Here is a 16605-nt window from a genome sequence, read left to right as displayed (position 1 = left end):
TTTGCTTATTGCTTTTAACAGGTTTAAAATTTAAATTGATATTGTGCACTGATTAATTTTTTAAACGGAATATTGACAGATTAGTTTTGTGGAGTTGTGTCTATCCGGTGGTAATTCTTCATAACTTGCACAATTTAATTATATTATCGAGAGAAATATATTCTTTTAAATTTTGATCCATGCGCCGTCATACAAATAACCAATACTAAAAACGAGACCTCATTTTGTGTGTTTAATAACCATCATCAACATGTCACTGTTCTAGTAATTTACAATTAAAATTTTAATTCTAAGCTTCGAGTCGTTCAAAATCAAAACCATGTTTGATATTTTGTATTGATTTAATCAGTGCCCTATACATCGTTGGATTCAGACAAGAGAACTATCGATTTTCTGTTGTGTATCAGCTAGCGTATTCGGCTACCACACGGGAGTTTCCGGGTTCGATTCCCGATAACCCTTGTATTTCTATTTGACACACTACCCTGAAATGACAGCTGAAGCGTGCCCTCGCAATCTTGCGCAGTGCCCTGTGCGCCATCTGTTGCGTTTGTTGTGTTTTCGTAAGTTAGTTTATGGCGGCGCATCGATGAACTAATATATTAAATAAAATTGATTAATTTTTGAAAGTTTGTAAAGTCGCGGGGAGAGTGGGAGTGGGAGTGGGAGTTGGCGTGGAAGCGGCTGCTGTACATATGTTGGGACGGTCCACTAAATTACTATTTTTATCCTTACAATAAAGTTATATTGTAAAACTATATTATTATGTGAATAGGTTAAGTGACTTTATGTAGATCACAACTTTACGTTTCATCGTCTCCGGGTGACCGGTGCAGGGGGTCCAATCAGCTCCGATATACCTTCCCTTGTAATGCGGTTAGTATTGTTTTATCCATTTCCATAATGCTGCTCCGCGTTGTATAGGCACAGACGTCCTGCACTCTACTCATTAATCAAGAGACCATCGCTATAAGATGCGAGTTTTGTAATTCATCTCCGAGATCAGACACTTATTGATCTATATTTTTTGGTCGATTTTACAAGCGTCACATGAAGTAAGTCGCGGAAATTGAACACTGTCTATTTTCATTGGTAAACCAACAAAAGCCATGTCTAATTATGCGGTGAAATTAGACGCTGACTATTTTCATTGTCAATTTAACGAATGTGATGTCAAAAATTATACAGTTATCTCTATTTTGACTGGCCAATATTAAGAAAGTAACACGAAGTTGACCACCTAAATTAGAAACCCGGGTCCTTACTTGGTATTATTTTGAGTATGTCCAATACTTGTTCAAAAATTCAGGGTTGTACTCCGCTTGAGATTTTATTGATAAGTCTGGGTATTTATAGGGCTTACATTGGCTGGTTTAAGCGGATCCCTTTATACACTCACCATTATATTCGTAATTGACTTCCATAACATCGGCATAACTCAAATTTCGGTTAGGCTTATATTTTGAGTGGCAAACACACATTTTTTCCTAATAAATATCACTGGCAACATCTATGACTTTTGTCTTGTTACGAAAGTGAAATTTTGTATCTAAATCCCAGCTTAAGTGTATCACTGATTATCTTACCTTTTAGCATCCACCAAATACAGTGCTTTGTGTACCTTTGTTCTCCTCGCAAGTTCTCAATAATTCGGTACATATTTTGAAAATTTGTTATCGTGTGAAGGTGTTTATTTATTTTTGAATAGTACTGTGTACAGCTCCCAAAGTCTTCAGGAATTTGATCCACTTATAGATTAAATTGTTATGTAATATATTGTATTTTTTGTATGTTTGTAATTTTTTTTTGAGCACTAGTTACGGACTTCAACAAAAAATACATATCAAAAATAAATTAAATATATTTTTTAAAAAGAAAACTCGAAAATTTGAATTTTAAAATGTCCAATTTCTTATCGTTATAGTCTTCGCCACTTGCTCTTGCATTTTTATAAATCGATTATGTATTCCATAGTTCCATTTCCAGCATGATGTTAGCTATATTATTGTCTTATTTTGTAAAGATTTAAATATGAATGAAGATGTATTATTGAAAAAAAAACATTTTTAAAACATGTAAAATTTGTTTTATTAATAGTTTAAAATTAATGAAAAATATAGCTTTTAAGTACATTTTTGGTGTTGTAAATTTTAACGTAGATGTGTAATGTGTGTTTGTTTTCGTAAAAGAACCGTGTCGAATGAAAATTGTTAGAATATGCCCTTACAATGTAAAACAGCCATTGCTTAAATGCAATTAACAAGTAGAATCGTAAATGTTTCTATCCATCCTTCCTTTATAATGAATACTATTCAGTTTGGACGAATGACTGCTAATTCAATTATTAATACCTGCATGTAACTATTTATTTTTTTACTCCATTGACATTTTAATAAAATTATTTATTAAAAAAAATATATTAAAAATTGTTCTATTCCACAATCCAATTTTTTTTTTTAATTTTCGGTACTTAAAATTATATTATATTTTAAAATCCCTTTATATATAATATAATTTTCAATCAATAAGTTAATTTAATCATGAAATGACTCGAAAAAATTATGTACTGTTCTGGGATACAAATCCAGGCCATTTAAAAACTTTTTGTCCACTGAGCATTGAAAGTAATGCAAGATTCGTAAATTGATTAGTGAATTTAGACGTAATGACTAATTTCATTGATCAATTTTACGAAACTGACACTAAAGGTAACACGACTCTCTAAAAGTGGAATTTTTCAACCGACCTAATAATGTATATGTAATAAATAATATATTTCTTTTGTTGGATTTAGTATGTAAAATGTAAATGTTCTCAGATGAATTAAAAAATAAGTTAGCGTCGTTGTTAGCAAATGTATTAAATAGGATGTGAAATGTGAAGTTGTGAAGCCCTATTTAATGACTGATGACGCAGGACGACGGTTGCATCTGAGAAAGTGGTATAATAGCGCGGCGTGGCAGTCTATCCTCCGCGAGTACTGCTGCGTCGACTAATATTATTACTGTCGTAAAGAGGATAATTGTCACTGTTAATTTACGTGGAAAAATGAAATATGTTCATGATTATTTTAAGAAGTGTTTGAAATAATATTTAGAATAAAAACTAAGTTTGATAGAAATTTGCGTTATTTATTTTACTACCTCATTCCCAAAATCCTCCAATTTCCAGTCCAGTCCAGGGTAATGTTCAATAAATATTAGAGTGAAAAAATCACTTCAATTTATTTGACTCCCCCCGGGTATCGATCCGTTGCTCCAGGCTACCGTACTGGAGGTCTCATGTTCGATTCCCAGGGGGGGGTCAAACAAACATGAAAGATTTTTTCACTCTAATATTTATTTAATATATCCCTGGACTGATCCCTGAAGTGCAGGAGTGATCATCTTGCCTTCATGCAAGTAGCAATCAAGATAACACTGCGTCAAAATGATGCAGTGCCCTATGCACCATCGGGATAAGGGTTGGAAGAAGAATACAGTATCTTTACTTTAATAGAAATGAAACAAATGCGAATTGGAAAAAATACATACATGTTTATTTTATATTACATTTGAGTACGGTACAAAAGATGACTTCATTTTATACAATATACATACCTACAGCAAAAAATGTGATTTCTGTTTTTATAAAACAATACAATGTTGGTTGGAAAAGACTCCATATTATTACTACATATTAGCTTAAAAAAGAAATATGACTAAATTCCGTCTGGTAATACGTATCATGAAATAATTTGGAATGAAAACGAGTTCATAAAAATATTGGAACTGCTCTTTATAAACTTTTTTTTACAAATTAGTTAAAAAAAACCATCAACAAGTGTTCACACATTCTTCCAACAGATCATGATCGGTTATCCATCACAGACTCGGTACTATTATAGTAATTATAGAATTGAAAAATCCTTTTTAAATCTGGTGGGCCTTCATCTTTAACCTTCCCCTCCCGGTGATATGTATTTACTACAACTTGACTTTAAAAATGAGAATACCAATATAAAATATAATAGATACTGGCTCACAGTTTTTGTATGCCTCCGTAATACATAAAAGTATTATATTATAAAGTAATGTGCAGCAACGGAAATAAATAAATTGTAAAAAAATTGGGGATAGAATCACAAATACACAAATGTTTCTCAATGTGTGCGTGCGTGCCATGCTTTGCATACACGCGCACGCGGCTTCATACTGTTTCCGACCATCTCCTTTTAGTTGCGTACAAGTCGTCCTTCGGGGTGGTTGTGCCACTATACCAGCTAGACTACTAGAAATGTTTTTTTTGTTTTCAGAAGCTTACCAGAGCTAACATTACAAAATTGATACATTTCAACTTCAACTATGGTCAACAAAAGCAACAATTAGGAATATTCACATTTTTCAACCACATTTCCATATGATATACAAAATACATATCACCGCTGCATGCGGATGCTTTTAATACCGTAAGGGAAAGGTTACTAATATAGGTGTAAGATGGTACCCAAACCTCAATTGATTGAGATCAAGTATTCAGATCGTAATGATTTTTTGCTGAAAACGTAGCTAATTTTTCATTCTGTAGACATATCGCTCACTCCTTTCAAGAACGTCATGAATCAAAATACTTGATTTTTCAGGAGAACGATTTTAAAGTTTAACAATGTATTAAAAATAAATATCAAGCCACTTACTGAACTTTTTACTGTGCAACAGATCTTTTTAGGTAAAATCTGAAGTTTTTTTTCTCCATTTGAAAAATATTTAGTTTTTTGAAAAAAATAATTAAACAATGCCTTTTCTTCAAAATGCAAAAACAACACTTTCTGCCCTGTAGCGGTTAAATATTAAGTTTAAAATATGCCGCTTTTGCTGGGATATAGTACATTTTTTGGGCATTCCGAAAACATGCACAACTGAAAATTTACAATTTTTGATTTATGACGTTCTTGAAAGGAGTGAGCGATATATAAAAATATCCTCGGTTACATTAACAAGTGAAAATGGGGCTATGTTGATCGCTGCCGTACTTGGGCAAATTGTATCAGCATCTCACTTACACACTAGTAACTTGAGCATTCATGTTTGAGAAAGAGAAACACACAGAAATGTCTTTTTAATAAGTGTTGAAGTAATCATTAGTGGATAATTTATCACCATAACAATTTGTGACTAACTTACATCTTGTTTGTTAAAATTTATAAAAAAAAACATTTCTCAAGAAAAAAAGACGTGAAAATAAATAAATACATTATAACTCCTCCGCGCAGTGGAAATGTCACAACTGACGTGACTAACCCTAAAATGTTTTATTTAGAGAACTTTCTTCAGGTGAGAGGGAAAGCAAAATAAATTTAAATAAACCTTTCCTGAATTTTTCAATTGGTAGGAATCGAACCCGCAATAGCAGTTTCACAGTTGAGCATCTCAGCGCTAAGCTATGCCTCGATACTATTCACTACAAAGATCTTCAGGAGGGTAGAGCATTACAGATACGGATGTGTCTACTTAAGAGAAAATAATTTTAGATATACATATATATTTTCTCTTTCAAAAAGAGCTTTCATAGTTATAAAAAATATGTTTCGATAAAATTCATAGTTTTTTCCATAATTAACCAACAGTGAACTCGCAACTAAATGCATTTAAAAATAACAGCTAGCACATGGCATTATCTGATAATAAAAAATTCCCTTCTAACCCTCATCTACACCCAGTGGTGCATAGGGCACCGCATCGTATTGACACAGTGTTATCGCGATCCATAATTACGCGAAGGCAAGGTGTCCTGCGCTTCGGGTAGGGTCAAGTCCAGGGTGATATTAAACAAATAGCAGAGTGAAAAATAACTATTATACCAACTGCAATATTCCATCGAGGCATCTCATTTCAATTCTGTTAAACCAGAATATGAACTTTTCATCTAGCGAAAGCAAAGTTGGTTGTGTAGAAATATTTTTTCTACCTCCATAGTGTATTTGTTAGCAGTGGCGTGCACAGAGTTTCTAATCAGGATAGGCAGTAGGGTTGGGTAAGGATAAGGCATAGTAGGCACTGCTCGTGTTTCTATATGGAACGCCGGTAATCCAGGGTAAGCACTGCTTTTCCGCCTATATAGAATGCACGCCTCTGCTTGTTAGCGCGTTTGGCTACCGCGCTGGAGGTCTTGGGTTCAATTCCCGGTGATTTTTTACCTTAACATTTATCAAACACCCCAGACTGGTACCTAAAGAGCAGGACTGATCGCCTTGCCTTCATGCCATTAAAAATAAAATAAAAATTGGGTTGATACGATGCACATCCCTCGACATCATCGTGTGCGGATAAGGGTTAAAAGAAGAAGATAATGGTGCGGATATGGGTACTAAGAGTTGCTAGATGTTGCGAGTGATCCAATCCCAACAAGTTTCCAAATGTCGCAACACGTTGCAAATACCAACAAGTTGCCAGATGTTGGAATTGACAGTTTCTCTTAATATTTAAATTGGCATCCCGGCGGTGCGGCGGTTGGCAGTCAGTCATCGTCGGCAAACTGTTCGGGATCGTAGTCCATTTCGGCTTCTGCAAAGCAAGGAAAGAGTTAGTGATCTCGCTAAAAGCGCACAGTACTGGAGGCACGATCTGCCTGGACTACTAGAGGCACGATGCAGAGCATACTAGAGCGGTGGTTCTTAGCCGTGTTGGAGGTACCCAACCCCACCAGTCCCACAATTGGAAAAATATAATATGATTTTTCAAATTCGAAACACCCTAACCCTTATCCGCACCCCAATGGTGCATAGGGCACTGCATCATATAAACGCAGTGTTATCTTGATCGTAAACACACAAAAGAAAGGTGATACGCTCGGCTACCATACTGGAGGTCCCGGGTTCGATTCCCAGGGGGGGGCCAAATAAATATTAGTGATTTTTTCCCCTTAATATTTATTCAACATAATCCTGGACTGGTATCTGAAGCGGAGGGCTGATCACCTTTCCTTCATGTGTTAATGATCAAGATAACACTGCGTTTATATGATGCAGTGCCCTATGCACCATAGGGTGCGGATAAGGGTTTGAATGAATGAAATTATTTTTATTACTCATCATCATCTTCTAAAGGCAGCGCCTTGTAGTGTCAGCCACTTGTCTCTGTCAGTCGCCATCCTCTTGAGCTGCGAATAGGAGGAGACGTCCATGAGCCGCTTCAAATCCTGGAAGTATGAAGTTCTTGGGCGGCCTCTTGTTCGTTTTCCCAAGATTCTTCCTTCGAAGATGTTGCTAAGAAAGGTGCTATTTCTAATTGAGTGCCCTATTAGCTTGGCCTTCCTCTTCAAAATATGATTTAAAAGCTCTCTTCTTTCTTTTACGTCCTGCAACACCTTTTCGTTGGACTTCCTTACAACCCATGATGTCTTGGTCATCTTCCTCCAAACCCACATCTCAAATGCTTCAAGCCGGTCTTTTTCGTACTTTTGGATGGTCCAGGTTTCACACCCATACAACAAAACACTCCAAACAAAAGCCTTTATGAATCCTTTTCTTACTTCAATTTTTAAATGTTTGTTTGATAGGAGGCTGTACTTTTTCATAAAAGTTTGCTTGGCTAGCGTTATCCTCTTTTTTATGTCTAGGGTACATTTATTGTTATATGTTAGCGTGCTACCCAGATAACAGAATTGATCCAACTGTTGAATTACTCTATTTCCGAGAAGTATTGTTGGATGGAGGTCAGATTGCTCTTTTTCAACGATCATTGATTTTGTTTTGGCGGCATTAATTTTCAAATGGAACTTATCCAGAGCATTAGAGAGAGTGTTTAACATGTGGTTCATGTCACTCTCGTCCTCTGCTATCAGGGCGATGTCATCAGCGAATCTTATACAATGTATTTGTTGACCGTTTATTTTTACTCCATTTGTTTTTTCCTTCAACTCTTCAATGGCCTCCTCTATGAACAAATTGAATAGATAGGGTGACAGCGGACAACCCTGTCTCACACCTTTTCTTATCTTGGCTTCTTTTGAGGAACCATTAATATCTATGAGAGTGGATTGGTCCTTGTACAATTTGAGGATGATTCTTCTGTCCTTCCAATCAATTCCTCTTTTCTTCATGACTTTAAACAAGAGGTACCAATCCACTCTATCAAAAGCCTTCTCTAAGTCTATAAAGGTCGTGTATGTTATAAGATTCACATCCAGTCGTCTTTCCAGTATCTGTCTCAGTGCCAAAATTGCCTCTCGTGTTCCCACTCCACTTCTAAAACCAAACTGATCCTCTCCAAGCTGTTCCTCCACTTTCTTTTTCAACCTGCCCTTTATAGTGTTCAGGAGCACTTTGGATGCGTGGGATAGAAGTGTTATGGTTCTATAGTTGTTGCAGTCTGCTGCATTTCCCTTTTTAGGTATTGTTATAGACTTACTCTTTACGAAGTCGTTGGGCAATTTTCCCTTTTCGTAGCACTCACTTATGATGTTATATAGTGCTGTCTTCGTCCGTTCGTCTACATTCTTTAAAACCTCAGCAGGTATATCATCTATCCCAGTTGCTTTTCTATCCGTTAAGGCCTTCACTGCAAAATCGAATTCAGCCCTTGTCAAGGGTGGTCCTTTGCAATCGGGATCTACTTCTTCTTCTGGTTCCAAATAAATCCTTTCGTCTTCGATATCATTTCCACAGTACAGATCTTCTAGATATTCCTTCCATCGCTCAGCTACCTTTTCATTTTCAAATAATAGGTTTCCGTTTTTGTCTTTAACAATATTGCTCTTTGTTTTAGGTGTATATTCTAGGCTTTTAACTCTGTTATATGCTTTATCGATATTGTTTTTGTGTAATAGGCTTTCGATTTCTTTACAGTTTTCACGTAACCATTCATTTTTTGCATTGCGACATTGGTCTGTAATTTGATTTTTGATCCGTTTGTATTTGACATAATCTTTACTCCTTAGTTTGTTTCTCTCCTTGATTAATTCTAGTATTTGTTGATTCATCCATGGTTTCCTGGGTTCTAGGACGTTTTTCCCAATACTTTCGTCACATGCTGCATTGATGTTTTTTTTCATTGTCTCCCAAGAAGTTGGTTCTGTCTCATTATTAATCTTTACTAGAGTTGATTGGAAGTCTTTTACTAATTTTATATCTTTTAATTTTTCCAAACACCAGTGCTTTTTCTTGGCCATGATTATTTTCTTAAATCTAATATTTTTATTACTAGATTGATATATTTCTTTCAAATAATATACTAAATCTATAGGATAAATGGTTCCATTCCCATGGGGGAGTCAACAAATAAAAGTGATTTTTTAATTCTAATATTTATTCAACCCTCAGCTGATACCTGAAGCAAAAGGCCGATTACCTTTCCTTCATGTGTTAACGATCAAGATAATACTGCGTTTATATGATGCAGTGCCCTATGCACAATCGGGTGCGGATGAGGGTTTGAAGATGAAGATTGGATAAATGAATATATGATATGTCATATCATTTTACATAATATGGTATAATTTTCTTGTAGTACATGCTTGCTAACTTTTTACTTTTTCATATTTTTTTGTGTTTTTAAGTTTCTAATTTTATTTAAAAAAAAAAAAATTGTTTTCTGATGGTCAAGTATTTTTTGTATTTTATATTAACACTATTATTCTAGTTCTACTTTAATACCTATACCCTTATACCCTTTACTATGACCTAAATTATATTGTATACCCACACACAGGCCATGCCTTTGTGGGATCTTTTTTTGTATTTATATTTATATTTTATTAATATTTTTTTGTATTTGAATTTATGTCATGTAATGCAAAAGAATTTAAAATAAAGAAAAGAAAATAAATGAAATGGTACAGTAAGTCGGGTGTGTTTTGGCCTCCGCCGAACCCGTGAGACTGACTCACGGAACCCCTGGGGTTGGATTGAACCCAGGTTAAGAACCACTGTACTAGAGGGTGTTACCGTCTCCTGAGTTGCCCGCGTTGTCCGCGTGGCCGTTGCTGGAGCCCAGGTGCAGTCCCTGCATGCCGTTGTCCTGCAAAAACTGCAAATGTACTCCATCAATCCTTCATATTCATCTGTTTTCTTTTTTATTCTCCGATAACATGTTTCAAAATACCTATGTTTAAAACACAAATGTGAGTGAGTCCAAATCGGCTGTCCAAACTCAAAACAAAGTAAGGAACATTTTTTTGTAGTACGTTTTTTTTGCATTTTTGGACTAAGTAGATTCTACTTAGTCCAAAAACGCAAAAAAAATATCCCTTACTGTGTTTTAAGTTTGGACAGCCGAAATCCTTTACAATTCTGGGTTTTTTCCACTGAGGAGTTATTTTTACAATTTCATTAATTGATTCGGCAGTCACTTTGTGGTAAATTCTATCCATTTTTAGTTTAAGTTTTACTCAATAAATACCACTATAAAAAAAAAAACAATTGTGGCATGTGTTTCCATGCATTCCGCATCATTTTTACGTACGGTGTATGAAAATAATGCGGAATGCTTCCAAACACGTGTCACAGTAGATTGCAAGAAATAGTAGTAACTATTATTACATTTTGACATCTCAACATAGATGAAGAATATGGAAGTCTGGGTATTTACAGGGTTATGACCTGTCATATGCTGGTTGAGTGATCACTTTATATACACGTGTAATATTCACCATTCTAACCAAAAATGACAACCACTGTACTAAATTTTTTGGAACTCATACATAGATCATGGATCTCATGACGCTTCATCATTGAGTTCATAACAGCCATTTATGTATGGTCGGATCGAGCTCAATGCTGTTGTGAACCCAACGACAAAGCGTCATGAGATTGATCATATTTTCAGGCATCTCCCAGTATGTAAAATAATCCGGTTAGGATCTTACGTACATTTAAAATAGAAGGCTCTCTGCTAAATAAAAGCTTTCTTAATCCAACCATAGATGGCTCCAGTGAACTCACATGTACAGCGTGGTGAGATATATGCATGAGTTCCAAAATTGGAGAAGTGTGGTTGTCAATCATGGATAGAATACTGAAAGTTACATGCGCATAAAGAGATCACTTAACCAGCCTGTGACGGTCGTAAGGCCTGTAAATATCCAGACTTCCATATTCTTCTTTGTCTATGTTGAGATAATGTAAAAATTCATTGAAGAAATGAGATGATTAGAGAAATACTCACTTCCTCGAGGGGCGGCAGTGGTTCAAAGTTGTCCGGGTCGATGAACTGCTGGTCCAGGGCGTCTTCATACATATCTAGATCTGAAACAACACGTCACCGTAATGTATTTAATGTCCAAAAATAATTCAACATGCCAAACTGGGGCAACAGAGTGCACTATTGGGAGTATGCGTTAATTCAACATGCCAAGCTGGGGCAACAGAGTGCACTATTGGGAGTATGCGTTAATTCAACATGCCAAGCTAGGGCAACAGAGTGCACTATTGGGAGTATGCGTTAATTCAACATGCCAAGCTGGGGCAACAGAGTGCACTATTGGGATTATGCGTTAATTCAACATGCCAAGCTGGGGCAACAGAGTGCACTATTGGGATTATGCGTTAATTCAACATGCCAAGCTGGGGCAACAGAGTGCACTATTGGGATTATGCGTTAATTCAACATGCCAAGCTGGGGCAACAGAGTGCACTATTGGGATTATGCGTTAATTCAACATGCCAAGCTGGGGCAACAGAGTGCACTATTGGGATTATGCGTTAATTCAACATGCCAAGCTAGGGCAACATATATATATAATAAATCCCTTACCGCACCCCAATGGTGCATAGGGCACTGCTTCATATAAACGCAGTGTTATCTCGATCGATTACACATGAAGGAAAGGTGATCAGCCCTCCGCTTCAGGTACCAGTCCAGGGTAATATTGAATAAATATGACAGTGAAAAAATCACTTATATTTATTTTACCCCCCCTGGGAATCGAACCCGGGACCTCCAGAACGCAACATAGTGCACTATTGGGAGTATGCGCTAATTCGTGCAGGTGAGAGAGGGCATTACTAGTATTATTTCTCATTGTGTTCATCCGTAACTATATTCATTTGAAAGCTACTGTCATTGCGCATCTTTTTCAGTAAATATCATTTGGGTTAAGCATAAACAACAGTTATTCTATTCATTTGAAAACATCAAACTTTGTGCCGGATAAAGTGTTTTTGCAGCGAGTTCTTTTTCATCACTTAAACATGAAGAAAAATGCAGACGTTAAAATACTAAACAATAAATACACAATAAAAAATGACTATTGATAATTCTGATCTTCTAACCCTTATCCGCACCCAATAGTGCATAGGGCACTGCATCATATTGACGAAGTGTTACCTTAATTGTTACTCACATGAAGGCAAGGTAATCATCCTGCCCATCATGGATCAGTCGAGGGTTATATTAATTAAATAAATATTAGAGTGTAAAAATCACTAACATTTATTTTCACCCCCCCACCCCTGGGAATCGAACCCGCTAAATACGCCAACCATCATACCACGCAGACAAAAATGCAAAAACACACAACAGATTGAAAACGAGTTCTTGTCATTCATCATTTACGTTGTGTAATACCACTTTTATTAAGTGGTATTACAGAAAGTAAATGATGAATAATAAGGAGAGTGTTATTATCATACTACAAAGTGATCAATGCTTTTAATTTGCAAAATATGAAAACAAGTTACATGGTTGCTAACTTTTTACTTTTTCATCCATTTTATGTTTTTAAGTTTTTAACTTTATTTAAAAAAAAATTGTTTTCTGATAGACAAGTATTTTTTTGTATTTTATATTAACACTATTATTCTAGTTCTACTTATAAAACCTATACCCTTATACCCTTTACTATGACCTAAATTATATTGTATACCCACACACAGGCCATGTCTTTGTGGGATCTTTTTTTGTATTCATATTTTATATTTTATTCATATTTTTTTGTATTTGAATTTATGTTATGTATGCAAAACAATTTAAAATAAAGAAAAAAAAAGATCTTCTTTAGATTGTCTTGGCAACTGGCAGTCTGGGCGGTGGTAAGGTAGGTAGTCGTCACGGTTACCGGCGTCGTCGTCCGGGTCGGGGTGCATGGCCTGGCACTGGTTCATGGCCAGGAACATGCGGTGCACGAGCGTGTCGAGCGGCGGCGCGAACTGCAGCTCCGAGTACTGCTGCCCCTCCTCCTCCTCCCCGCCCCCCTCTGCGCCCTCCGGCGCCGCCAGCCCGTTGCCCTCGCCCTCCGCCGAGCGCGGCATCAGGCCCTCTGCAGACACACAACCACACTATTCCTTCTTATCCTTGTATCAATTAATGGAAGAAGAAAGCCAAGACCAAAGATGGTTAAACTATCGAAAAAGTGAATGAAATGAAATATTTGGGTGTAATATTGGATTCAAAATTAACCTTGCGAAAAATTCAAATTTAAAAAAAAATATTCTCTCTTCTTCTTCTCTGGTTTCAATCCTGCCTTTCCTGAGCAGGTGCCTTCCTCCTTCGATTCCTTGAAGAACTTCCTCATTCGTGATGTGGTCTCTCCAGGAGTCTTCTATAGGACCACATCTCAAAAGCCTCTAGTCTCCGCTTATCCCTTTCGGATAGGCACCACGTCTCGCAGCCGTACATCAAGACACTCCATACATAGGTTTCTCTCTCATCTCATTCTCTCTGACACTACTCAAATTCTTGGAAGTTCTATACATCGCTCACTCCTTTCAAGAACGTCATAAATCAAAAATTGTAAATTTTAAGTTGTGCATGTTTTCGGAATGCCCAGAAAATGTTTTATATCCCAGCAAAAGCGGCATATTTTTAACTTAACGTTTACCCGCTACAGGGCAGAAGGTGATGTTTTTGCTTTTTGAAGAAAAGGTATCGTTTAATTATTTTTTTAAATATACTAAATATTTTTCAAATGGAGAAAGAACTTTTAGGTTTTACCTAAAAAGATCTGTTGCACAGTAAAAAGTTAAAAAAGTGGCTTGATATTTATTTTTAATACATTGTATTATATTTTAAAAACGTTCTCCTGAAAAATCAAGTTTTTTGATTTATGACGTTCTTGAAAGAGTGAGCGATATATGATCCGCTTTTGAAAAATTGTACAAGAATCAGTAGAATTTTCACTAGTGACATCTATCTAGACTTCCATATTCTTGTTTATCTATGTTGAGATGTCAAAAAAATATAAAAAGGATAGAATAGTTGTCAGTATACGTTCACGGGAGAGTGTGAAGTTACCCGGCAGGTTGAGGATCTGGTCCACCATGAGGTAGAGGGCGGGCACGGGGTCCCTCCGCACGGCGTGCAGGGAGATGTTGGGGTACTGCAGCGAGAAGCCCAGCTGCTTGGTGCTGTCACACCACGACAGGATCCTGCAGAGCCAATAGTAATTAGGGATATATACTAATATCACAAGTAACGGCAAACCCAACATCCATCTGTACAATATTTTTTAGCATTTCACGCTCTTCCAAAAGTAAGCAAATAGAACGCTTATAAGCGTCTCCCGCTCTCTACCAAAAGTATGTAAAAGACGCTTTTAAGCGTTTCCCGCAAACAATGCATTAAGGTACTCATTTAAGGAAAACACGCTTTTTAAAAACAACATTTACTTATTAAGTTACATAACTATTGTTTTCAAATTTTCCATTCATTATTTATAGCATGTTCTAACAGCAGAAAAACTTACTCTTTTGCATAATAACAAATATGGCTTCCGATTTCTTGCAAAAACAATGCAGAATATTAAAAAAAGGAATGAAATTAACCCCCATCTATTCTAATTCTATGCAATATTGAAACAGGCATTGAATTTTCTTTTTTTTAAATTCACTGTCCTTAGTTATCATTATTGGTACCTAGTACATTAACAATAATATTTATAACACCGCGACATCCAAAAACTTTAAATTTACTACAGTAAATATCATTAATTTTATTGAATCCATGCACAAAAACAATAACGGACGATTAAATTGTTACCGCCATACCGGTTCTAATTTCTACTTGTCCAAAAATTCGCCGGCTGTCATGATTTCTTACCGCATGAAAAGCCGTAAAAACTACGGACATCAAATAACATCCAACCAAAACGACTTAAAATGAATATTTAAACAATACATAACGATTCTTCTTACGATTCTGCGATGTAAAGGGTTCCTTTTCCAATTTCTTTGTCGTTTAAAAAGGCGCGTGTATCTGGCTGCTCCACGACAATACGACTCGTCGGCACCGTAAATGTATTAATAACAACCATTTTGCTATTAAACCAAGCGCGAAAATTAAAATATGGAGATTTTACTGTAAAATGGATAAGTTTTCAATGCAAAACAGACAACTTTATATTTATTTTTTACGAATTCATGATTCGCAGACAGGAAACACATTCAAAATGTTTTCGCTATTTTTTTTCGTTCTTCGTCCTTTTCTCTTCGTGTTTTTTCGATGGCTTTCAAGTTGAAATCTTAATGGTCAGTTAAATCAAGGGTACTGATTAGGTATCAGGTAGGCGCCGTGGTGTAGTCGTAGACGCACAACTGCTAAACTGGTGTTGCGGGTTTGATTTCCACTACTTGCAAATCGAATTTAAAAAAAATTATTTTCAATCGGTTTGGGTGTTTCAAATGTTTCTAATTTTGCAGGTGGCAGCGGACAGCAGCATAGGCGGGATCAGACTCCCAGGAAGACCACCTAAACGATGGAAGGATAGCTGGTCTTCCACCTCCCAGGAGCGACCCGAGAATGACAGGACCTAGTCCTAAAAGAAAAAGAAGAAAAAGAAGAAGATCCGTACCCCATTAAATAAATTTCACACCTACAACCCTGGCCATATCTATTAGACACCCCCTACATAATTGGTTTATGTCTTTAAATACTGCGACTCTTGGAATTCATTAAATCTTTTTAATATAATTGTATCGTATTTTAATGGATTTTACCTACTACTTATTACTTGCTATCCCAACCTACGACCATTAGGCGCGTGGCTTATTTAAAAACACCCTATTTACTATTTCAAGGGTCAATTTTATATGTGAAACGTTGCTCTCCAATTATTATAATCAGTGAATAAGTGCAATTTGTTCCATGCTTTTCATTTAAGCCTTCATTATCTTATTTTAAGTCCAAAAAACGTGATTTGAGTGAAACTGAGCAGTCTCAAATATATATATATTTAATTTGGAAGGGTTAACCCAGGTAAAAATAGCGAAAAAAATTAAATGTTCCCAGTGTGCGGTCCAAACAACAACGATATTTTTTATAAATCTAGTTATTATGAAAACAGCCCAAAAATGGCAGAAAAACAATCACTTCAAGTCGCAAAGACCAAATTTTAGTTAATGAATCATTAAAAAAATCGTCTTAGTATGTCATTCAAGCTATCTGCTGAACTGGTAAGTGAATGCAAAGTGACACGCATCTGAGACTAGGAAAGGAATGTAACGCTGAACAAGGGATGATTTATTTATTGTACCTGCAGACAGTTGGTAGAATTCCATATTCAATTGTTGGGTAATATATCCAAAATTAAACGCAGTTATTGGATTGAATTCTACTTTATTTACTTGTATGATATGTGATGCGTTTCGTCTTATTCAAACACTGAATGTGTTTGATAATGTCTTAATAAGACGAA

General features: G+C 36.0%; 1 protein-coding gene across 2 annotated transcripts; it reads right to left on the bottom strand.

Moving 5' to 3' along the window:
* Positions 1 to 3514: 3514 nt before the first annotated feature.
* Positions 3515 to 15392, bottom strand: icln (chloride nucleotide-sensitive channel icln). Of its 2 annotated transcripts, none has more exons than XM_088270511.1 (6): positions 15107 to 15392; positions 14208 to 14341; positions 13033 to 13233; positions 11142 to 11221; positions 9923 to 9995; positions 3515 to 6542 (listed from the first exon to the last, which is right to left on the bottom strand). In XM_088270511.1, the coding sequence occupies exons 1-6, from the start codon at positions 15223 to 15225 to the stop codon at positions 6496 to 6498; spliced, it is 654 nt and encodes a 217-aa protein (XP_088126637.1). In that variant the 5' UTR covers positions 15226 to 15392; the 3' UTR covers positions 3515 to 6495. The 2 variants fall into 2 exon arrangements, with proteins under 2 accessions (XP_088126637.1, XP_088126636.1); XM_088270510.1 differs by having other exon boundaries at positions 9923 to 10004; positions 15107 to 15368.
* Positions 15393 to 16605: the final 1213 nt, after the last annotated feature.

This window comes from Brachycentrus maculatus, unplaced genomic scaffold (assembly GCF_059751285.1).
Source record: "Brachycentrus maculatus isolate JH-2025_06_01 unplaced genomic scaffold, ASM5975128v1 h1tg000387l, whole genome shotgun sequence".
In the NCBI taxonomy this organism is placed as follows: Eukaryota; Metazoa; Arthropoda; class Insecta; order Trichoptera; family Brachycentridae; genus Brachycentrus; species Brachycentrus maculatus.
This window is presented reverse-complemented; position numbering and strand designations above follow the sequence as displayed.